Genomic DNA, 22258 nt, shown 5'->3' with positions numbered 1-22258 from the left:
AATCATTTCATTCTGTAACCAAAGATTGTACAGTATAATACCATAACAGTTTCTTACAATGACTTACGGAAAGATCGCATCACCATAAAATAAATAGAAAATATAAAGTAAGAGGATGATGTTGAGATATAAAAATCAAATAACAAGAGAGCCAAAGTAAAACGCTTAAGAGAGTAAAGGGACCAGACTCGGCTTATAGTGCATTTTGTGTATTTTGCAGGAAGAGTATATATCTAGAACCTTCTACGATTGCCAGCAAAATCGTTTGCGAGTTGCGCCTCATTAAAAAGCCTTTGCTCCACAAAACCCTAAACCCTTCTTTATAAACCTCCAAAAAACTGTCCCCGCGTCGTTCTCCGCTTCCAATCCAAATTAACCGGTAGATCTCCACTTATGGCCACAGCTGCTCTCCTACGCTCTCTACGACGCCGTGACGTCGCCTCCGCTCCTCTCGCGGCCTACAGATCCGTGCGTCTCTCGTCATTTCTACTCCTTCGGTTTTACTAATTTGGTTGTTTGTTGATGGAGCTCAAACGAGACTTGAACTTGATTGAGAGATGAATAAAAGATTTAGACTTTTTTGTGATTGAGTTTTTGATATGGTAGTTTAGAAAGTTGGGCCCTTTAAGGGTTCATTTGTAATGTGTTTTTTCATTTGATATATTACATAATCATGCATAGCTGTTTTTCTTCGGATATTAAATACTTTTTTTTTTATTTGTTTTGTTGTTTAATTCTGAATGATCAGCTGAGAGTTATGATCAATGTAAATTTTAAGTACTTAGGCTTTTAGGCAATGATTGAATCGTTTTTACTTATTCTTGTGAGGATAAAAAAATTGTAGATGACGGTTGAAAAGTGTTGGTTTTTGTTTCACTCCTGGTCTGTCTATTAAAAGTTGTTTGCAAATTGAGGTTGAGATTGTGAAATGGCTGAGCTTTGGTGCTTATCTGTTGTGCAGCTGAGTAATAATGTGAAGCCATCGTGGGCTCCTTCTAATTTCAGCCATAATCTGGCTGGTTTGTCCAGAGCTTTCAGGTAGCTTGTTAAGTATTTTGTGGTTTTGATTTGTATTTCTGTCATTTGCTGTTCCTTTTGGTATGTTGAAGGTGAGCGTTTCCTCTTCTATGCAGTGCAAAACCTGCAGGCAGTGATGTTATAGGTATTGATCTGGGTACCACAAATTCATGTGTTGCGGTCATGGAAGGGAAGGTAAGCATGAATGGTGTTTGTTCAGATTGTTTATTCATTTGGTTGTTAGGCTTCCTTTTCCTTTTGATTCTAATTGATTCCATGATTATATACAGAGTCCCAAAGTTATTGAGAATGCTGAAGGATCTAGGACAACCCCTTCAGTTGTTGCCTTCACCCCAAAGGGAGAGTTACTCATGGGCACGCCAGCAAAACGCCAGGCTGTGACAAATCCGAGCAATACAGTGTTTGGAACTAAGCGTTTGATTGGTAGGCAGTTTGATGATCCTCAAACACAAAAGGAGATGAAAATGGTTCCGTATAAGATTGTTAGGGCTCCGAATGGAGATGCATGGGTTGAAGCCAATGGACAACAATATTCCCCTAGTCAAATCGGGGCCTTTATTCTGACCAAGATGAAAGAAACTGCAGAAGCATATCTTGGAAAAGGTATTACAAAAGCTGTGATCACTGTGCCAGCCTATTTCAATGATGCTCAAAGACAAGCTACAAAGGATGCTGGAAGAATTGCTGGCCTTGATGTGCAGAGAATCATCAATGAACCTACTGCTGCAGCACTTTCCTATGGTATGAACAACAAGGAGGGTCTCATTGCAGTGTTTGACCTTGGAGGTGGGACATTTGATGTTTCTATCTTGGAGATCTCTAATGGTGTTTTTGAGGTATGTGACATGTTTTGCTATTTAGGCTAACTCTGATTTTCATTTAGTTTGGTAAATTGAACCAAGTGAACGGTCCTTGTTTAGGTCAAAGCTACAAATGGTGACACATTTTTGGGAGGAGAGGACTTTGACAACACCCTTTTAGAGTACTTGGTCAATGAGTTTAAGAGAACTGAGGGAATTGATCTTTCAAAAGATAGGCTAGCTCTGCAGAGGCTCCGTGAAGCAGCAGAAAAGGCCAAGATAGAACTCTCCTCGACCACTCAGACTGATATCAACTTACCATTTATCACAGCTGATTCATCAGGTGCTAAACATTTGAATATAACACTGACCAGATCCAAATTTGAAAGCTTGGTAAATCACTTGATTGAGAGGACAAGGATCCCATGCAAGAACTGTTTGAAGGATGCTGGCATTTCTACCAAGGAAGTTGATGAGGTTCTTCTTGTTGGAGGAATGACTCGTGTTCCCAGGGTTCAAGAGATAGTATCAGAGATCTTTGGAAAGAGCCCTAGCAAGGGAGTAAACCCTGACGAGGCAGTGGCAATGGGAGCTGCAATTCAGGGTGGAATTTTACGGGGAGATGTCAAAGAATTGCTTCTTCTTGATGTCACTCCCTTATCACTTGGTATAGAGACTCTTGGTGGTATCTTCACCAGGTTGATCAGCAGGAACACAACAATTCCTACAAAGAAGAGTCAGGTGAGTCTTTAGTGCCGAATCTGTTTTCAATTTATCTGCAAAAATTTTAAGTGTGGGCAATAAGTTGCCATGCCTGTGCTAGTGCCCAGGCAGCCCTGGTATCTATCTGCTGTTCTTTGTGTTTCTGGGCCCAGTTACATATTTCTCTGATCTTTCTGTATGTAATCCCAGGTCTTCTCTACAGCAGCTGACAACCAGACGCAGGTTGGTATCAAGGTGCTGCAAGGTGAGCGTGAAATGGCATCTGACAACAAGATGCTGGGAGAATTTGAACTTGTGGGTATTCCACCAGCTCCCAGGGGCATGCCTCAAATTGAGGTGACCTTTGACATTGATGCCAATGGTATTGTCACTGTCTCTGCCAAGGACAAATCCACTGGTAAAGAACAGCAGATCACCATCCGTTCATCTGGAGGTCTTTCAGAAGATGAGATTGAGAAGATGGTCAAGGAGGCCGAACTGTTTGCCCAGAAGGATCAAGATAGAAAGGCCTTGATTGATATTAAAAATAGTGCTGACACCACTATCTACAGCATTGAAAAGAGCCTTGCTGAGTACAGGGAAAAGATCCCTTCTGAAGTTGCAAAGGAGATTGAGGATGCTGTTGCAGATTTGAGGAAGGCAATGGGTGGAGACAATGTTGATGATATCAAATCCGAACTAGATGCCGCGAGCAAAGCAGTTTCAAAGATTGGAGAGCACATGTCCAAGGGCAGTAGTGGTGGAGGTGATAGCGCTTCTGGAGGTTCACAGGGTGGCGACCAGGCTCCTGAGGCTGAATACGAGGAGGTGAAGAAGTGAGGGGTTAATTTTGGTAGCTGTCTTTTCTTTTTTCATGGTTTTGAACCATATTCGAGGAAAGATCCTTCTTGATTTTATTTGCACTTGGGATGTACGTTTCTTAGGGTTTTTGTATCTAAATGGTGGAGGTTAAATTGAACGTGTTAGTCTTTTTGTTCATTTGAAAACTGCCATTGGGTGCCGAGGCCGAGACCATTTTTATTACAATAACCATTTTTTGTCTCAAGGAAATTGTCGGTTAATTTGAAAGTTGTGTATTAGAACACAGTAAAGGAAGTGGGTTGAAGCAAGGTTGTTAAAATCGTGATTTTGACACGGCACGGAACATGCAAATCAAATTCGGATCGTAAAAACGGATCGTAAAATCGAATAATAGAGTAAAGGATGTGATTTTAAGTGTTTCACTCTAGATGGAGTTCTAATTAATCCGCTCGCAGTCGTTGCCAGCGTGATGGCAGGCTGTCTCGAGTTCGCTTGTTATGGTAATGAAATGGTCAGGTGAAATGCACGCTTTACTGTTTTCACGAGTAGTTCCATGCATTTATGATGCCATCTTCGTTCATCTTGCTTTTTGATGCTTGTGTTTTAATTGCTACATGACCGATTTATCACGGTTGCCACTGGCACCAGCCCCCCTATCGATGTAACAACAAAGCTCTTGAATTTGTTTTTTCAATTGAATTTTTTTTTTATAACTTAATTAGATGAAATTCAAATTCAAATTATTATAAAAATAACAGTAAAGCTGTCATTTTCATGCACTTCTCAGAACTTTTTTTATTCATTTTTCAGCAAGTTTACTCGATATATCAATCTCTCGGGGTGTATTTAAATCTGTATATTTATATTTTTTTTTGTCATTCATTAATATTTTTTTATTTTTATTGAATTATCAAGTTGATTAAATATAGTCGAGCTAATTTTCATATAATTTTATTTTAAATTTGAATTAAATAAAAAATCAAATTAATTTTTTTTTTAATTTTATTTACTAAATGGCTATCAAATTAATTTTTTTTAATTTTATTTACTAAATGGCTGCTAATGCTGTTGAAAACTGACAATTGTTGTGTTCTTACACCATAAAATCTTGATTTGTATATATTTTTATGTTAATTTTTAAAAATTTAATTATGTCTATCTAATTTATTTATTTTTACAGAAAAAAGTGGGTTGAAAGTTTTTTGTCGTCATATTTCACAATAATTACAATACAGTCTCTAACTTGTTTTCGATTAAATTCTTTCATAGATATATGATATCATATGAAAAAAGAATTTTAACAAAATCACTATAGTATCAGGCTATCAGCCATAACCATAATAAGCAATCACATTTATGGTTAATTAATCCAATGAAACAGAAAAAATATATAAAGAAGGTCAGGGACCGGGCTATTATTTTGAGATAAAATCTATTCCTATAGTATAGATTTTCTTGAGGTTAAAACCAGGAAATATATATATAAGAAATAAAATTCTCATAGTAAATATACGAAATTATATGAAACAAAGTTTTTTATTTTTTAAAGATGTATACCTATTAAAATTAACTTAATTTTTAACTTATTCATCCATGTATTTAAATTGTTTGACCAATCTTGAACAAGTTAACAATTTAACATGCAAAGATTTAATTAAGAAAATCAATCCAGGGACTAAAATGTATTAGCTATAAAATATAATAATAAAAAACTATTAATTAAGGAGTTTCTAAAAGGAGAAAACAATACAGAGATTAGAGTGATTTTGTTTTTTTTAAAAAGGGACCAAGACATGTATCAATAAAATTTTTGTTGTGTAAACTGCCAGTTTTTAACAATATTAACGATATTAGTTAATGAAAAAGATATGACAGGCAAAATATAATGTTTAAGAATATTAAAACAAAAAATAGAATAAAAAAAAGGTTTTATAAATATAAAAAAACATTAATCTTCTAATTATCACCAACTATCATCACAGGATATGACATGTAAAATATAATGTTTAAGAATATTAAGACAAAAAATAGAATAAAAAAAGGGTTTTATAAATATGGAAAAACATTGATCTTCTAATTATCACCAACTATCATCACCGTCTCAACTCTCGCCACTATCTTTATAACTAGTATCTATTGTCATCTTGTTGCCATTATAACCACCACTTCATCGTTACAACCACCTCATCATTCCACCACTAGAGCCCCCTCTCCCCTGCACCACCACCAACTTGTTACTGATACAATTTCATAACCATTATTGCAACACCATTGTATTTCTCTTGTTGTCATTGTTATCCTGCTACAAATATTATCATCATTATCACCACCTCTTATCAACCTCCATCGCCATCATCCATATTCTTACCATAATTAGTTTTCTTGTCTTGCTACCATCGTTTTACAATATATATATATTTTGAAGTATCTAGATAATGAAAAATAACTAATTTTATGACAATATTTATCTTCAAAGCAAATATTGTCACAAAATAAAAACACCCTATATACTCGCAAGTTTTAGATGCATCTTTGTATTTTTGCTTGGTATATTATTGTGTTTGCCATAAAACTTTCAAAGAAAGTGATGGCATATAAATAAATAAGTACAAGGCTGATATACTTGTTGTCTTTGTTGTTGTTTGGGCCATACCCAAACTCCAATATACTCGACATTCCATCGTGGCCCAAACCATTATGCCCCTATAGATATATTTTTTTGTTTTGTTTTTTCTTTCAACATAGTGGTCAATACACACATACCTAAATATTCTTTTTGAGTTATGAGAAATTAGAAAACTAACATACTTGACATTCCATCATGGCCCTAACCATTATGCCCCCATAGATATATTTTTTTTTTCTTTCAACATAGTGGCCAATACATACATACCTAAATATTTTTTTTGAGTTATGAGAAATTAGAAAACTACACGCTACTCCCACGTAAATATTTTATACTTTTACTCTTAAATTCTTTGCAATACAAGCTTTTATACAACATTGTAATCATATTTTTTATTCAATAGTAAACAATGCAAACACTCACTAATCACTATATTTTATGCAATTAGACATCTCATTTCTACATCAATAATTATTTATAATCAATGTATAATTATCAATCAGCCAGACATTAAAATTAATGATGAACACTGATATTTTTACTAATTAATTATCATATAAATTTTTTTTACATTCTTAGATAAACTAAATAATTAAGGTTTATAAATACTTAGATCAACAAGTAAATGTGACAAATAAATTTTATAAGACTCAATGTTTCACTCTTCAGCAATGTCATGCTTATATTGCTTTTATTTTTCATCGTTTATTCACTAATTTAAAAAATGAAGTACCTCATTTCACAATAAACCTATTTTTCTATGAATAATCAAGCAGGTATGAAGCACATCTCAAGCTCACATGCACTCATCCATAATTATAATCCATGAAAAATTATATGTGAAGTTTTTTCACCGGTTCATTAGAAATAATATCTACATAGTCAAAAGATTAAAAAGCCCATTGAGTAATTTGATTTTTTATTAAAAAACCAAACCAAACCATTTATGTTTAGTTTGCTTACGATAACTTCTTTTTTTAATATTTTATCCAAACCAAAGCAAACTTATTCCATAATCCTTCAACTTTCATTTTATAGTGATTAAAAAATAACCATGAATTTCTACTGGTTATTTTCTACAACTTAAAAAAAACTGAAATAAGAAGAAAGAAACCCTCGATGTAGACATAATTATTATTTTTAATGAGATATGAATTTTATTTTTTTAATATTTATCTCCTTTAAAATAATCCTATAGATAACAGTTATTACTCTCTCTGGGCCACAAAATTTTCCATCAAGAATTGTAGTCTTGCCAGCTCGAAGCGATTCAAACTCAGCATAAACCTTAACCCGACCCGAGTTTCTAACGGGGTCAAAATCAAATAACCTAAAGAAGATGGATAAAAAAAAAGAGTAGATGAGAATGGGCCCGGTAAACACTTTTAACCCTCTCCTATATTTCAGACAGGCTACTGGACTGGGCTTTCTTTAGCCTAAATGGGCTCATATGTTTAATGGCCTGGAACAAACCGTGGTCTCGTTTTTTCCTCTCTCTTTGAGCACCACAAATAGAGTTCGCCGCACAGAAAGGGAACAAGAGCAGGAGAAAGAAAACCTATTCGTCTCTGTACCCTAGCAAATCCTTAGATTGACTGGATTTGATATGGCATCAGCTGCTATCTCAAGAGGCCAAATCCTCAATCTGTATCGTTCTCTTCTACGCACAGCCCGTCAGTTCTGCGATTACAACATCAGAGAGTACACTAAACGACGCACTATCGACGCCTTCCGTCAAAACCAAAACCTAACCGACTCGTTGGCCATCTCCGCTGCCTATTCCGATGGTAAGACCCAGCTTGATGTCGCCAAACGACAGGCCGTTGTTTACTCTCTCTACGCTCCCCCAATCAAGAGCGTCATGGAGGCCAAATCAATTTGACTTTGCCAACCAATTCCAAGCGACCAATTTGGTCTTTCTCTTTTCTTTTTTATTTTAATTGAAATGACTATGCTGTTATAAAACTTGTGAAATTGAGTATTTTACTTTCGGTCATGGTCGTAGTGATACTAATGGCTTATTTTGTTAATTGTGGTTATTAGCCGAGTGATGTTTGTTTCGTTAATTAGAGATGTGCTAATGCTATGTGATGAGTTGTCTACTGGGCGTGCCATGAAAACACTGAAAGCCATTTCAATCAAAGTTAATTTTTTATGTGATGGACTGGTTTTCCGTCATAAAAACAAGCTGCAAAAAAGAATTTGAGGTGTGGTTACAGATGGAAGTGTGGTTGGTGTCTGGTGAAGGAACGGATATGTTCTTTAGAATTTTAATCTTAAACGTATGAATGTTTAGCTTGCGTTTGTAACTTCAGCAGGACACTATTTTGAGATTTTTTTTTATTAAGGTGGGTGGTCGTGGGTGTTCCGGCAGTTTGTGTATATCTATTTGGATGATCGGATAATTTGTGTATATAATGTATATTTTAATTAATTTCACGAGTTTTAAAATTATATTAATAACTATATAAATCCGTGGTGTATCCATTATATTAATAATTACAAGGATTGAACTTGAGATAACCACCAGATCACCTATTAAATGGTTTAGTATGAGACATGTTTTCATGCACGGCAGCTGTATATTTGGTTCATAGATACAAAAAAAGGAGGGAACAAGGAGCTGTGCTGTAGTCTTCCTCGAGGATGTTTTTCAATGTATGTTTTTCTGGCGAGTCGATTTAAAGCTGAAACTGGACAGAATTGAAAAAAAAACAAAAAAAAAACCTGACATGACCGGACAATCTGGTTGATTTGGTGATCTATAAAATCCTGTTAAAAACTTAGTTACAATTAATTATCTTTTATTTTTTTATTAAAATAATATTATTTTCTAAATAACTTGATTAAAATATGAAATTCAATCTTGAACTAGAACGAAGTTTAAAAAGTTTGGTTTTAGGAATGAATTTCAATCAAAATTAAAAAAATTTACAAAATGGAATAAAAAATTTTATCCACAAGATCTCCATAGGCTTCCAAAATAATCCTACTAGTTAATCGAAGTTGCGTACGTGTTAGTAGACCAGTGGTGTTAGGAAAAGAAGAAGAAGAAAATGACACGGACTTAGAAAACTTGCCTAAAAGACCATTCCCATGTATTAGACGGGCCGCTAGCTCGGCCTATATCAGTTCTCTAATCGGGCTATTCACTACTGTTTGATAAGAGGAGCCCATTAAATAACGGTTCAGAAAAATAAACGGCGAGTCGGTGACCTCTTCCTCCTCTTTTAAACAATAAAGACAGTGTGGTTAATCAGCTAGGGTTTTTGATTTCCGCTAAAACCCTATCCCACGTAGAAGAAGAGGAGGAGACTCTCCATACCCTATAGGTAACAGTTGCATAACCTCTCTCGATGTACCTTGATTAGGGTTTCTTTCTATTCATTCCTTTTACCTCTCCAACTGAAGCTCACTTAACCTCAAAACTCTTTTTTTTTCCCCAGAAAGTGTGTCAATTTGGTTACTTTTTTTTTGTTATATATAGTTTTAAATACAATTCAGTGGTTTGTATTGGTGCTTGAGCTTCAGTCTTACCACTTTATCTTAATTTTTAAGTCGATTTTTTTTGCCTGGATTTTACTTATTTTTTCTTTGGTGTATACAATTTTAGCAAGGACATCTGATTTTTTTGGATTAAATGGGAAGCAAGAAAAGAAGCCCCAATTCAGTAGCGGAAGTTGAGGATTTAGATAATACAGACACAAATATCGAGAATGCAAAATTAGAGGATACGAGTAATGAGAATGCAAGTTCAAATTCAAGTAGAAAGAAAATGAAGAAAGATAAGAATAAGGAGACTAAAGCCCCGGATGGGGATGCTTCCAAAGCAGGGCTTTCTACCATTCCTAGCTCAATGAAACCCATGGAAAGACGGAAGAAAAGGAAAGCATTGGATAAAGAGCGGCTGCATGCTGCTTCAGAGAGTAAGGAAGTGAAGACTAAAAAAATGGATGTTGATTCAAAGGTTACCGAAAGTAAAGAGCACATGGGAGCTTCCTCGAGTGGGACGTTGCCGAAGTTTCATATTGGTGTCTTTAAGGACCTGGCATCGGTGGATGTATCTGTGAGAGAAGGTGCAGTGGAGAGATTGGTCACGGAGTTGCAAGAGGTTCAGAAGGCATATGAAGTTATGGAGAATAAGGAGGTGGTTGAAGGTGGATTGAAACTGGAAGCGGAGAAGGATGATGGGTTGAATGATTGTGCACCTTCTGTGAGATACGCTGTGCGTAGGCTTGTTCGTGGTGCTTCTTCATCAAGAGAGGTATGATTGGTTAAATTGCGCACTGTGCTCTTGTTCCTTCTTTGTGAAAGCTATGTATCATGCACACACTCACCCCTTTTGAACCAATTTTATGGCTCTCTGTATACGCTGTTAGGGGATGGAAACTTGATTCATGATATCCAACAATAAATTTTACACAATGTTTTTTAAGTTCAATTTCATCAAGGATAAATATTTCCTGGAGTTGAATCAGCTTTTAGAATTTTCTTTTTGATGAAAATGGTACATCAGTTTAGTTTGATTATCACATTCATGCTGTGTGATTAATTGCACAATCATGTCTGATGCCTGTTGGGTTTTGATTCTCATGAATGATTCCATAAAACATGCATTCTTGGTGTATCTGTTGCATTGGCTTATTTCTCAGTACCTGCTCATCTCCATGTTAATAGTTGCTTTATTCTTTTGACCCTGCATTTTATGCAACCGCACCCGTTATCTGGTTCTTGTTTCTCAGGGCATTATATCTTGCTGGACATTATGTGAAAACTCTTTGTTTGGGCACTTAGATCTCACGTGAGCTGGATAAGACTGTTGTTAACCTGTAAAACATTACTGTAAACTGAACATGGTCAAATGGTCACCTTTTCAAGCATCGGATAATTTTTTCTGTAGAATGTAGTATCCATTGTGTGGCTATAAACTTGGGCTATCTATAATGTGAGGTTTTTGGCTAACTTGTGTGTATCACATAATCTGGTTTTGCTTTTTGGAGTGTGCAAGGCAAGGATTTGCACTGGGCTTGACGGTGTTAGTTGATACAATTCCTAGTGTCAAAGTGGATTCAGTGCTGAAACTAATAGCTGATTTGTTAGAAGTTTCTTCATCAATGAAGGGTCAGGTGGGTGAGGATTGGCCCTTTGTATTCTGTTGCTATCTTCTCTGCATACTATTCCTGAGATTGCTTCTTTGTGGCACTGCAGGATATAAGAGATTGCCTTTTGGGTCGGTTATTTGCTTATGGTGCTCTTGCCCTATCAAGAAGACTGACTGAAGAGTGGATTTCTGATCATAACACCCTCATCATTAAAGAATTCACCAATGTGCTTATCTCCCTTGCAGCAAAAAAACGATATCTGCAAGAGCCTGCTGTTGCAATTATATTAGAATTGGTTGAAAAGGTGCCTTATTCTGACAAATGAAGAAAATTGATTTTCTTGGACAGTTGCATCCTTTTTATTTCCTTGGGGCTTTTCAGTTTTATTTGTTTTGGGGGGTGGGGTGTTCTTATTGTATGCCCACTTGGGATGCGTGTCTTGCAATTCCCTGTGTCTCTTGATCTTTGATCTTTAATCCTTGATCCCTCCACTGCCTTGTCTTGTGATTGCAGTTGCCAACCGAGGCCGTGCTGAATCACATTCTTGAAGCTCCAAGACTGCGCGAGTGGTTTGAAGGTGGTATTGATGCTGGAAATCCTGACACTGGAAATCCTGATGCATTGCTTTTAGCTTTGAGAATCCGGGAGAAAATTTCCATTGATAGTGAAATGTTTGGGAGATTTTTGCCACATCCGTTCAGCCCTAGTAGACTTTTTGTGCCTGGTCATTTGTCCTCTATTATTAACTGCTTGAAGGTGATTCTTTAATTATTTGTGCAGGACAATAATATTTCATGGTCATAAAAGGTTTTATTATTTACTCATGATGTTAATGTTTGTCAAAAATGGCAGGAATCAACTTTCTGTCAGCCTAGAGTTCATGGTGTATGGCCTGTTCTGGTAAATATTCTCTTACCTGATATTGTTATGCAAGCTGAAGATGTGGTGTCAGCTTCTAATTCTCTAAAAAAGCACAAAAAAAGTCGCAAGTCTAGCTCATCTGAAGAAGAAATTTCCAGGAGTGTTCGGTGTTTCTGTGAAGTTATTATCGAAGGCTCCCTTCTTCTTTCTTCGCATGATCGCAAGCACTTGGCATTTGATATTCTGCTTCTCCTTCTCCCAAGGCTCCCCGCTTCTTTCATTCCATATGTTTTCTCTCACAAAATTGTGCAATGCATGGTGGATGTACTTTCGACAAAGGACTCTTGGCTGTATAAAGTTGCTCAGCATTTTCTCAAGGAGCTATCAGATTGGGTTGGAAATGATGATGTCAGAAGAGTTGCTGTTATAGTAGCTTTACAGAGACACAGCAATGCAAGATTTGATGGCATCACAAAAACAAAAACAGTTAAAGCTTTGGTGACAGAGTTTAAAACTGAATCTGGTTGCATGTTGTTTATTCAGAATTTAATGAACATGTTTGTGGATGAAGGAAATGCTTCAGAAGAACCATCAGACCAGAGTCAGACTACTGATGACAATTCAGAGATGGGTTCAGTCGAGGATAAGGATTCAAATGGTGCAATGGCAAATTCTGATTTCTTGAAGACTTGGGTGGTAGAATCCCTCCCAAGTATTTTGAAACATTTGAAGCTGGAGCCAGAAGCAAAGTTTCGGGTGCAGAAGGAAATTTTGAAGTTTCTAGCTGTTCAAGGTCTGTTCTCTGCATCTCTTGGCTCTGAAGTGACATCTTTTGAATTACAGGAGAAATTTAAGTGGCCAAAGGCAGCTACCTCAAGTGCTATTTGCAGAATGTGCATTGAGCAGATCCAATCACTGCTTGCAAATGCTCAAAAGATAGAGGGGTTGCGTTCTTTGTCTAGTGGCCTGGAGCACGGTGATCTTGGGTCTTACTTCATGCATTTTCTCAGTACACTACGTAACATTCCTTCGGTTTCTCTTTTTCGATCTTTGAGTGATGACGATGAAAAGGCCATTGAAAAATTGCAAGAAATGGAAACTAGGCTTTCCAGAGAGGTAAGCTTTGTGTTCTTGCTTTCAGCAACTCTAATTATTCTTACATTTGAATATGGACATCAAATTGGTTCTGATTTTAGAGTTGGGATGCATGCTGAATCCTCAAATAACAGATATGATGTATGTCTTGATTACACTTTAAAATCGAATGACTGGAGGGAACCTTTGGATATGAATCAGATTGTTTTTACCTGTGGTTTTTTCAGCATGGGCTTTGCCTTACATAGGACTGGTATTTTTGAGAATAGTTTCAAATGCTAGCAAATTATATTTATACATAGGACTGTTCCTTATTGAGTCTGCCAATAATTGCTTTCCCTTGCATTATTATGAGTTCTTTGAGAACTGGTATTTTTGCTCGAGTTTCAAATGCTAGCAAATTATATTTATTTACTCGTGTTCTCAAACATCCCAGCTGTTACTTTATCAGCTTTTTAATCAATCCAACTTTTAAAATGTTTTAATTATGCAGGAAAAAAATTGTGTAATTGGTGCTGAAGCAAATAAATTGCATGCAATGAGGTTCTTGCTGATCCAGTTGCTGCTTCAAGTACTCCTTCGACCTGGAGAATTCTCAGAAGCTGCATCTGAACTTATTATATGTTGTAAGAAAGCTTTTGCAGCTTCTGATCTTCTTGACTCAGGAGAAGAGGAGTTGGATAATGATGCAGATCCTAAGTTAATGGATGTCCTTGTGGATACATTCCTTTCATTGTTACCTCAGTCATCAGCTCCCTTGCGCTCTGCTATTGAGCAGGTGTGTGCAGTAGTGGAAGGTTAATTTGCATTTGTATTTGCACATGGATGTTGCATATCTATATGTCCCCAACCTTAATTTTGCTTTACAGTGCACATCCTATAATAAAGTTTTATAGTACTTTCATGACAGGGTAAGCTCTTGAGTAATCATATGTGGTTTCTACATGTTGATACATTAGTTCTTTGTGATTGTTTTTGAGAATTTCGGAAATTCAACTTGCTATTGGAATGATGCAGTTGGCCGAGTCCAGATTGAATAGCTCAACTGTTAGTCGAGTATGAATTGCTTTCAAAAATCATTGTCCATGTCATGTGTAATCTTTGTTTCACAACTTATGTAGGGAAGAAGTCAATTTGGTTAGAGTGAAGGGTTGCTAACAATGTCTCTTCTTGTACATGGATTCCCATCAACAACATGATATTAAGTCTGGTAACAATTTTATGTTTTTAGGTTTTTAAGTACTTCTGTAATGATGTGACCAACGATGGACTTCTTCGGATGTTGCGTGTCATTAAGAAAGATTTGAAGCCACCTAGACATCGGGAAGAAGGTAGAGATGATGGAGATGATGACGATGAAGATTTTCTTGGTATTGAAGAAGTAGAAGAAGAAGGTGAAGGAGAAGAAGAAATGGATGAAGCTGAGACAGGCGAAACAGGTGAGGATGAAGAACAGACCGATGACTCTGAGGCAGTGGCTGAGGTTGAAGAAGCTGGCAAAGAGCTGTCTGATGATTCTGATGGAGGAATGGATGATGATGCAATGTTCCGGATGGATGCTTATCTTGCCCAGATTTTCAAAGATAGAAAGAATCAGGCTGGAGGTGAAACCGCTCAATCCCAGCTTGTTTTGTTCAAACTTCGTGTCCTTTCATTGCTGGAGGTTTACCTACATGAAAATCCAGGTAAGCATTTGTGTCTTGTGTTAAATTATCTGGGATATGCGAGTTAGCCTTTTGTTTGTTCTAGCATAATTCATAAATTCCTAATAATTCTCTCAAGACTAGATTTAGCGGTGGCTTTGGATCAATGAGAAAGGAATCATTCATTTATATACAACATTGGTTGTTGTTAATGACTTGTCAGAAATGCTAAATGGTATTTCTTGCCTGGAGCTGGGGTTTGGCAAGCTTCTTTTTTGGCTGTGTCGGCAGAATCTCCAGTCTCAGTTGCAAGAATTATTTATTTCCACATTATGTTGCAATTTTAGAAAGTCTGTCTTGCCTTACTTTCTCTGGAAGACCTTTTATTAAAAAACTGCATCCTCATTTGTGCTTTCTTGTTGTCTTCATTCTACAGCCAAGCCTGAGGTTCTGATGGTGTACTTGAACTTGGCTCGGGCATTTGTTAACCCTCAGACTGCAGAAATCAGTGAGCAGCTTGGACAGCGAATATGGGGAATTTTGCAAAAGAAGATATTAAAAGCGAAGGACTTCCCAAGGGGTGATGCTGTGCAACTACCCACTCTTGAATCTTTGTTGGAAAAGAACTTAAAGTTGGCATCAAAGCCATTAAAGAGAAAGAAATCTGCTGGTAATTTATCCAAGAAAAAACAGTCGGCCATGTGGAATCGACACAAAATGATTGTTTCCCTTGCTCAGGATTCAACCTTTTGGATTCTGAAAATTATTGGTGCCAGAAGTTTTTCAGAGTGTGAACTACAGGGGGTTATTGATATTTTCAAGGGTGAACTGGCGCGATATTTTGAGAGTAAGACATCTCAAATAAAATCTGATTTTTTGACAGAAATATTTCGAAGAAGGCCATGGATTGGGCACCATCTCTTTGGTTTCCTTTTGGAGAAATGTAGCAGTGCAAAGTTGGAGTTTCGTCGAGTTGAAGCACTTGATCTAGTAATAGAAATATTGAAGTCAATGGTTTCTTCTGGTAATGATGAAAGTAATCGCAATGCATCAAAGAAAGTCTTGAAAAATCATCTGCAAAAACTCAGTCATCTGATAAAGGAATTGGCAACAAATATGCCAGAAAAACCATCAAGGCGGGCTGAAGCACGCAAGTTTTGTGGTAAGGTCTTCCGGTATGTGTCAACGTATGACCTAACCAAATCATTTCTTAAATATCTAGCCCCAGAAGCTGAAGCTGCTTGTGAATCTCAACTTGGAGAGCTTTATCTCAATTTCAAGAAGATCGAGAGATAACTACAATAATTGATAGGGCTTCATAGTGCCAAAGCCCTCGACACTTTTTCCAGCTCTTGTTCCATTCAAACATGCCCAAAGTATTTATTCAGGATTGTTTGCTTGAAATAGTTTGGAGAATGAACTTTTCTTGCAGAATTTTCTTTGTGATGGTTGCTTGGTGTCCAGCATCATCAAGTTATCTATTGATATGACTATTTAAAGCTATCGTTAGCTGTTTTTTCTAGAGGTTCTTTTTAAACGAAGACGGAGTATTAATTTGTTTTCGTATAGGAAAAAGTTCAATCAACGAAAACTTGAGAGGGTGAAAATCCTTTGCCATTTTTGTCGAACACAAACGTGCTATCTCATCGTTATTTAAGTTATCTACTTTCTGCGTCTGCGGTGGAAACTTGCTAGCATGATGTTGACGTTTCAATCTTGTTGATGGGTTTGGATATTTTAAAAAATTGCTTGACATGTTTGTAAAGTTGCCGAATAACAAGTTGCTAGAATATGGCAAGCACAGGGAGACAAAAAGGTTACGAGGATCCTCTCTGCTAGTACATGAATTGACTTCAACCCGGGTTATCTCCGGCTCACTGCCAAGTCTTCGCCGGCGTAGTGGTTGAAGCAGCAGGCAGCCCTCGAATTTACAGAGTGGTTTGGAGAAGAGTAATGCCCACTGGTTTATTTATGTAGTTGTGCTCGCCACAACATTAACATGTTTGCTTCAACTTCAATTATGTGAGAGGGAGTAATCAGTCATTGGCTCTGACTTGTCAAGGTCCCACGTAAAATAAATCCTTTCAACTGCGTTAGATGCATTTAATTTACCAAGCTGGAGATGGTTAAAGCGCTTCCCAGAATCCGTTGTTGGGGGATGCTGCTTTCTTGGTAGCATGTCTTGACAAGAATCACCATCCATGGTTTTATTAAAGGGTGTGTCTCTACCAAGCAGCTTGTAGCTCAGTGGCGTAAGGCGCTGCTCGTCTTCTTTCGAACTTCGGTTTGAATCCTAGTGGCAGTGAGGCTGGTGAGTGGTTTCCTTCCTATGTCTGCTGGCTCCTCTTTGTGTGGTACGCCTGTCACCCTCGCGGTGCCTTACCTGTCCACTGGGCTTACAGGATGTTTAGTGGATCGTAGAATTAGTTGTGGTGCGCGTAAGCTGGCCCGGACACCCACGTTAATAAAAAAAAAAAAAGAGTGTGTCCCTTCCCTAAACAAAGAAAAGAAAAGGAAGAAAAAGATAGCAGCATGACATCAAATGAAAAGAGCGTTTCTGAGAATGTCATTTGTGTTGGTGAGGTCATTTTCAGACTAGGTTTTACTAGGAAATATCTCGAGGGGGGCTTACGTGATCTTGAAAGCAACTTGCCAGAGTTCATAGAAACTTCCTCGTGAAAAGTTTACTGGCGAGTGATTAGAGGGAGGAAACTTCATTTGTTAAAATAATTGCGATTTGCTTATCAAGTGAAAAAACTCAACGTAACCACAATGAACTACTGCTTCCTTAAATCGACGGTTTAACTAACCCTTCTTTTCTATCAGTAAAATTGCTAACTTCAATTTGAAACGCCCAATTATTCCGTTCCTCCTCTCTCTCTCACTCTCACCAGTCTATCCTTGTTGTTTATAGCCTTTAGAGTGTGTTTATAATTATTTTTTAAAATATTTTTTGTTTAAAAATATATTAAAATAATTTTTTAAAAACAAATTAATATTAATATCATTAAAATAATAAAACAAATAATAAAATTTCATTTTTTTAAAAAAATTAATATTAATATCATTAAAATAATATAAAAACAATAAAACAAATAATAAAATTTCATTTTTTTAAAAAAATATTTTTAAAATATAAAATTAAATATGCTCTTAACGCTTGATTATTTTAGAAAGAATAGTGGGTGATGGTGGGGTGTCTTCCAAGTTACTGGCGAAACACGAAATTCCAACTTTTGCTTGGGAAAATTGATCTTTCGAGTCTTTTAGATGATTGAAATGGACATTTAATAGTGAGGGGGTCTTATATATCAGTGGCGTTTCTTTCATGGATCTTCATTTTATCAATTTGATGTATTCAAATCTATCTTCTGCTGGTCAAGTCTCTTTATTTTATTCTATTAAGTTTTTACTAGTGTTGTCGTTTAGAATCATTTTTTTATTATAATTTAATTTAATTATAAATTTTTAGTTTGAATTGAGTTGATAAATAAATTAAATTTATATTTTTTAAAAAGATAAATTTTAATTAATTTTGTTTTTTATATTATCCTTGCTCCCTTCTTCAAAATTCCCTAATTGTTTTTTGATAAATAAGCATTTTAAAAAGTTAGTCTTAACATTTTTTTAAAAAAGTAAATTAAGGTTGACCTTTAATTTATTTTTATATTATTTTTAGAGATTAAATTATATAATTTTTTACACTGAAATTAATTTTAAATTTCATTAAATTTGAAAGTTCGAAACATGCCGTTCAAGAGACAGTTTCTTCTTAATATCTATAGAGTTTATCTCGAGGTAGAGAGACTTGAAGGGTGATTATTAATGAGTCTCAACTTATTTTTTTAATAAAATTTAAATTTTTTTATTTTACTTCTAATTAAATTTTTTATATAATAATATAAAAAATAAATTTTTAAAAATGTATTATTTTAATATATTTTTTTAAAAAAATATTTTACAAAACAACCAATAATTTTAAAATGTATACTGACCTATCTATAGAAGGATCTCCACGTTACTCAGTTTACAACTAATTCTATGCTTTGCTAAAAGAAGACTGGGTCCCTCATATTAGCCATTAGAAAAAACAGAGCATTAAAACAGAGAGACGAGAGAAGAGAATCCTATCTCTTTCTGACAAAGGCTTGAAAGGCCAGCAATTCCTCTCAATTTTTTTTATTTATGTGGGATGTTTCGAATCCAGATATAAAAGAAAGAGACAAACCCCTCCCACCATTAAGACAGAGCCTCACTTGCTCCTCTCAATTATCTTAATACAAGGCGTGGGGGGCTTTGAATTTGGTCTGTCCGCTCAGTAAATTAAGAAATGCACAAATTTGTCACGTTCAAACGGGGCTTGCATTGGCCAGATGAAATACACGGCCGGATCAAACCTTTTCCATTAGGCGGCGTGATTATTAATTAATTAAAGCCACCCGCGTGGCTGACACTTTTTCCCCCCCATCCAGCCCTTCTTCATATCTGGCACACCTAAATTTCACATGCTTGCTTGCTTTCATCAGTTCGTCTCCCTCAAAAATATATTTGCATGGCATACGCTCCCAAATGGTCCGTTTAACAAAACATTTATATATATATATATATATATATATATATATATAGAGAGAGAGAGAGAGAGAGATGGGATATTTGCTTTGCTTCCAATCTTTCCGGTCAAGGAAAGAAGGAAAGCACTCACAACTCACTTTCCGAGATCCCTAGTGTGCAACACTTGCTATAGGAGGAGCTGGTGAAGTACTTTTTTGCCTCCGCTGCTCGCTTGTACAAAATGCTTAATATCTGGGGAAAGGAGGCTACGTGCTTGTTCATGGTTCATCAGTTGTTCAATGGTAAAAACCAAGAGGAAGAAGAGGGCATTTACTAATAAAAATCCATGTATTAGGTGCTGTAATGTGTACAAAAGTGATTCAACCACCTCTCTAACCATCTACTCTACTTTTTCACTGCTTTTCCTACCATCCTAACCTACAACCTTGATTTCTACTATTTCCTTCATCTTTTTACACAAATTGCAAAAGCTTTCAGTCCCCAGCCAATACAAAGCCACTCCCACCTCCATCAAATTTACCTCTCCAAGACGCAACCCAACACAATTGTTCCCTGTACACAAAGAAAGGGAATCCATAGAACTCCATCAGTCTACTACTGAAATGAAAAATTTGGGTTTTCAACAGCAACTCCACGCATCAAGTGAATCGCCACATACCTCATCCACAACCCATTTCAAGGTACTTCAAAGACACACCTGGAAAGCTTTAAAGCAATCCAGAATTCATTCAACTCCAATAAGATATCATCATGAATGTGCATCCTCTGAATCACTCCCTGAAGAACTCCCTGAATCAGAATCTGCAGTTTAATTCAAGATTAGCACTTCTGCAACAAAACAAACTCTCTTAAATTAGGCTCCAAACATCAGAATTGAGTCGTACCACTTGAAGATGAAGAATCATCACTCGAACTACTGGAGCTACTGGAACTGCTACTTGCATGTCCATTATCTTTCTCAATCTCCACTGGAGGAAAACTACTCATTGGCATCTCATCGCCAATGTCAACATCTTCATCCCCAACGTCCCCTTTCTTTGGCTTCTTTGCCTCATTTACCACCTCCATTCTATCATTTCCAGGTACATCCTACTCAATTGAACACCCAATAGTAAGCCATTCAAGCTCTACAAATACAAAACAGAAATGAAATGAAAACAATGCCATAATAGAAAACTAAGACAAATCATATACCTTATTATTGCCTTCACTGATAGCAGCAGCACCCGCATTTCTGTTAATACCCATCAAAGCTTGCCGCTTAATCTTGCTAACCATCTTCTTGTAATTAGTCACAAACCGATCCAACTCCCACAACGTCTCTGTATCAACAGCCTCAATATCAAGCTCAATCTCATCACCCTCTTGCCTCAAATGCCCATTCCTCTTCCTGATAATCTGCACAACTTGCTCCATTTTCTCTTGTGGCAGACTCTGCAAACCAACACCTAGCTTGTGCTTCTCTTCAAGATTCATCTCTCGCTTATTTGGATCCTTTGCTTTCGGCTTTGGTTGCTTCAACGGCTTCACTTGCGGCACCCTCATTGGTGAAGGCGTCCTCACGGAATTAGGGTTTTGATTCATCCCGGTTGGCTGCTCCTGCTGCCCAATTGGATCAGATTTCTCTGTAACTGGCATAAAATCACCATCGATTTTACTAACCCTCTCTGGCTCTCTTCTAATATGATCCCAAGAACTCGCTTGCACTTCTTGAACTAGATCATTCTCCTCCTCTTCACCATCCTCACCCACCTTCTCCTTAATCGGCCTATACAACTCCTGAAATCTTGTAAAAAACTGCTCGGCAAGAATATAAACTTCATGACCCTTAGGGTTATACTTCATGGCATTAGTAAATGTCAATCTAACATCAGCAGCGAAATCCCTTGGCGATTCATACAAATTCTTGCTCAAATTTGACTTCACCGTTCCTAAATCCATCGGATTCTTGATTATATCATGGTAATCATGCAATTGCAAACCCACAACATCAACTGGAGTATTAAAAATATACCCTAATTTTTGCTTCATCAATTTCGACAGAATTTGGCGGCAATTCTTCATCAATTGGGCATTATCTGGACTTGATCGCTTAAAATTGTTAAAATTTGAAGGGGCCGGAAACTGCCGCTTGTTGCCGGATACTTTCTTGTTTGTAGAGGTTTGCTTTTTGCTACTGAAGTTGGAGCTGGGTTGTCCGATGTGGAAATCAGAGGATTCGATTCTGTTTTTCAACTCTCGGATCTTTTCAAGCTCGTAAACTAATCGACTTTTAAGCTCGATTAGTTCTTTCTTAGAATACGAGCTAACATTGAACGACACGTATCCTCCGGTGTTGAAGTCGTGGTGATTGTTCTGTGGACGGCGGTTGATAGAAGACGCGTCATCTGAAGCGGCGGAAGGAGATTCATCAACGTCGGGGATTTGTGGTGGTTGAGGTGGCTGAAATTGGCGTTTTTTGGAGAACTTAGGGTTAGGGTTGGAGAAAGGGATTTTGCCCATGAATTTAGCTCCACCACCACGTGGCTGTGGCTGCGTCCAATTCGGTTCGTTCCGGTTCGCTAACACAGCTGACGCCATGAATCCGGTTCGATTCCGGTGGATCTCCGGTGAGAAATTAACATGAATCAAGAGGGCGTGAGTTACACGCGTTGCCGGGATTTTAACCTCCACGCGCTATAAAAAATATAATCGGAAACCCAAAAAAAAATCTAATAAACGTGAAGAGTTAGGGTTTGTGAGGGATTGATTTAGAGCGAGGAAGATAGGAAGCGAGGGTTGGTTCTTAAAGGCGATGAGATCTGCCCGAAGATGTTACGGGCAAGATCAGGGCCATTGACTTTAATTTTGTTTCTTGATTTGCTGCCCATAAAACCGACCGACTGACCTGGCATTGATGGTGAGGATTTGATATCAAGGACACGTGGTGGTGTTTAGATGCGTCTGATTGTGATTGTGATTTGGTGTGAATTTGGATTGAATTTGTCGTGAATTTAG

At 36.9% G+C, this 22258-nt stretch overlaps 3 protein-coding genes across 7 annotated transcripts; 2 read left to right on the top strand and 1 right to left on the bottom strand.

Moving 5' to 3' along the window:
- Positions 1 to 246: 246 nt before the first annotated feature.
- LOC105109848 (heat shock 70 kDa protein, mitochondrial) lies at positions 247 to 3611 on the top strand. The gene is made up of 6 exons (XM_011004698.1): positions 247 to 468; positions 962 to 1038; positions 1134 to 1212; positions 1308 to 1874; positions 1959 to 2579; positions 2751 to 3611. The coding sequence occupies exons 1-6, from the start codon at positions 394 to 396 to the stop codon at positions 3378 to 3380; spliced, it is 2049 nt and encodes a 682-aa protein (XP_011003000.1). The 5' UTR covers positions 247 to 393; the 3' UTR covers positions 3381 to 3611.
- A 5568-nt stretch (positions 3612 to 9179) lies between these two features.
- Positions 9180 to 16354, top strand: LOC105109835 (DNA polymerase V-like). Of its 3 annotated transcripts, none has more exons than XM_011004684.1 (9): positions 9180 to 9320; positions 9607 to 10252; positions 10989 to 11114; positions 11197 to 11394; positions 11604 to 11846; positions 11943 to 13067; positions 13540 to 13824; positions 14278 to 14731; positions 15126 to 16354. In XM_011004684.1, exons 2-9 carry the CDS (start codon positions 9629 to 9631, stop codon positions 15983 to 15985), a joined length of 3915 nt encoding a protein of 1304 aa, XP_011002986.1. In that variant the 5' UTR covers positions 9180 to 9320; positions 9607 to 9628; the 3' UTR covers positions 15986 to 16354. The 3 variants fall into 3 exon arrangements, with proteins under 3 accessions (XP_011002986.1, XP_011002970.1, XP_011002978.1); XM_011004668.1 differs by having other exon boundaries at positions 9602 to 10252; XM_011004676.1 differs by having other exon boundaries at positions 9596 to 10252.
- Positions 16355 to 19495: 3141 nt separating this feature from the next.
- LOC105109818 (transcription factor GTE7-like) lies at positions 19496 to 22030 on the bottom strand. Of its 3 annotated transcripts, none has more exons than XR_839337.1 (4): positions 20456 to 22030; positions 20149 to 20350; positions 19920 to 20062; positions 19496 to 19813 (listed from the first exon to the last, which is right to left on the bottom strand). XR_839337.1 is itself a non-coding variant. In XM_011004654.1 (3 exons), the coding sequence occupies exons 1-3, from the start codon at positions 21839 to 21841 to the stop codon at positions 20010 to 20012; spliced, it is 1644 nt and encodes a 547-aa protein (XP_011002956.1). In that variant the 5' UTR covers positions 21842 to 22029; the 3' UTR covers positions 19496 to 20009. The 3 variants fall into 3 exon arrangements, 1 of the variants encoding a protein (XP_011002956.1); XR_839333.1 differs by having other exon boundaries at positions 20146 to 20350; positions 20456 to 22029; XM_011004654.1 differs by having other exon boundaries at positions 19496 to 20062; positions 20146 to 20350; positions 20456 to 22029.
- Between the last annotated feature and the right edge of the window lie 228 nt (positions 22031 to 22258).

Source organism: Populus euphratica, unplaced genomic scaffold, assembly GCF_000495115.2.
Source record: "Populus euphratica unplaced genomic scaffold, PopEup_1.0 scaffold3.1, whole genome shotgun sequence".
Classification (NCBI taxonomy): Eukaryota; Viridiplantae; Streptophyta; class Magnoliopsida; order Malpighiales; family Salicaceae; genus Populus; species Populus euphratica.
The sequence above is the reverse complement of the archived record's forward strand: the minus strand, read 5'-3'. Positions and strand labels throughout refer to the sequence as shown.

Excerpts from the sequence above, each read along its gene's own strand:
- LOC105109835 (XM_011004684.1), top strand. The coding sequence starts at position 9,629 with ATGGGAAGCAAGAAAAGAAGCCCCAATTCAGTAGCGGAAGTTGAGGAT. Across the intron at positions 11,395-11,603 it reads TATTAGAATTGGTTGAAAAG|TTGCCAACCGAGGCCGTGCT; the intron begins GTGCCTTATTCT and ends TTGTGATTGCAG. Across the intron at positions 13,825-14,277 it reads TGCGCTCTGCTATTGAGCAG|GTTTTTAAGTACTTCTGTAA; the intron begins GTGTGTGCAGTA and ends TTATGTTTTTAG.
- LOC105109818 (XM_011004654.1), bottom strand. The coding sequence starts at position 21,841 with ATGGCGTCAGCTGTGTTAGCGAACCGGAACGAACCGAATTGGACGCAG. Across the intron at positions 20,351-20,455 it reads TCAGTGAAGGCAATAATAAG|GATGTACCTGGAAATGATAG; the intron begins GTATATGATTTG and ends TCAATTGAGTAG. Across the intron at positions 20,063-20,145 it reads TGATTCTTCATCTTCAAGTG|ATTCTGATTCAGGGAGTTCT; the intron begins GTACGACTCAAT and ends ATTAAACTGCAG.
- LOC105109848 (XM_011004698.1), top strand. The coding sequence starts at position 394 with ATGGCCACAGCTGCTCTCCTACGCTCTCTACGACGCCGTGACGTCGCC. Across the intron at positions 469-961 it reads CTCTCGCGGCCTACAGATCC|CTGAGTAATAATGTGAAGCC; the intron begins GTGCGTCTCTCG and ends TCTGTTGTGCAG. Across the intron at positions 1,213-1,307 it reads TTGCGGTCATGGAAGGGAAG|AGTCCCAAAGTTATTGAGAA; the intron begins GTAAGCATGAAT and ends GATTATATACAG.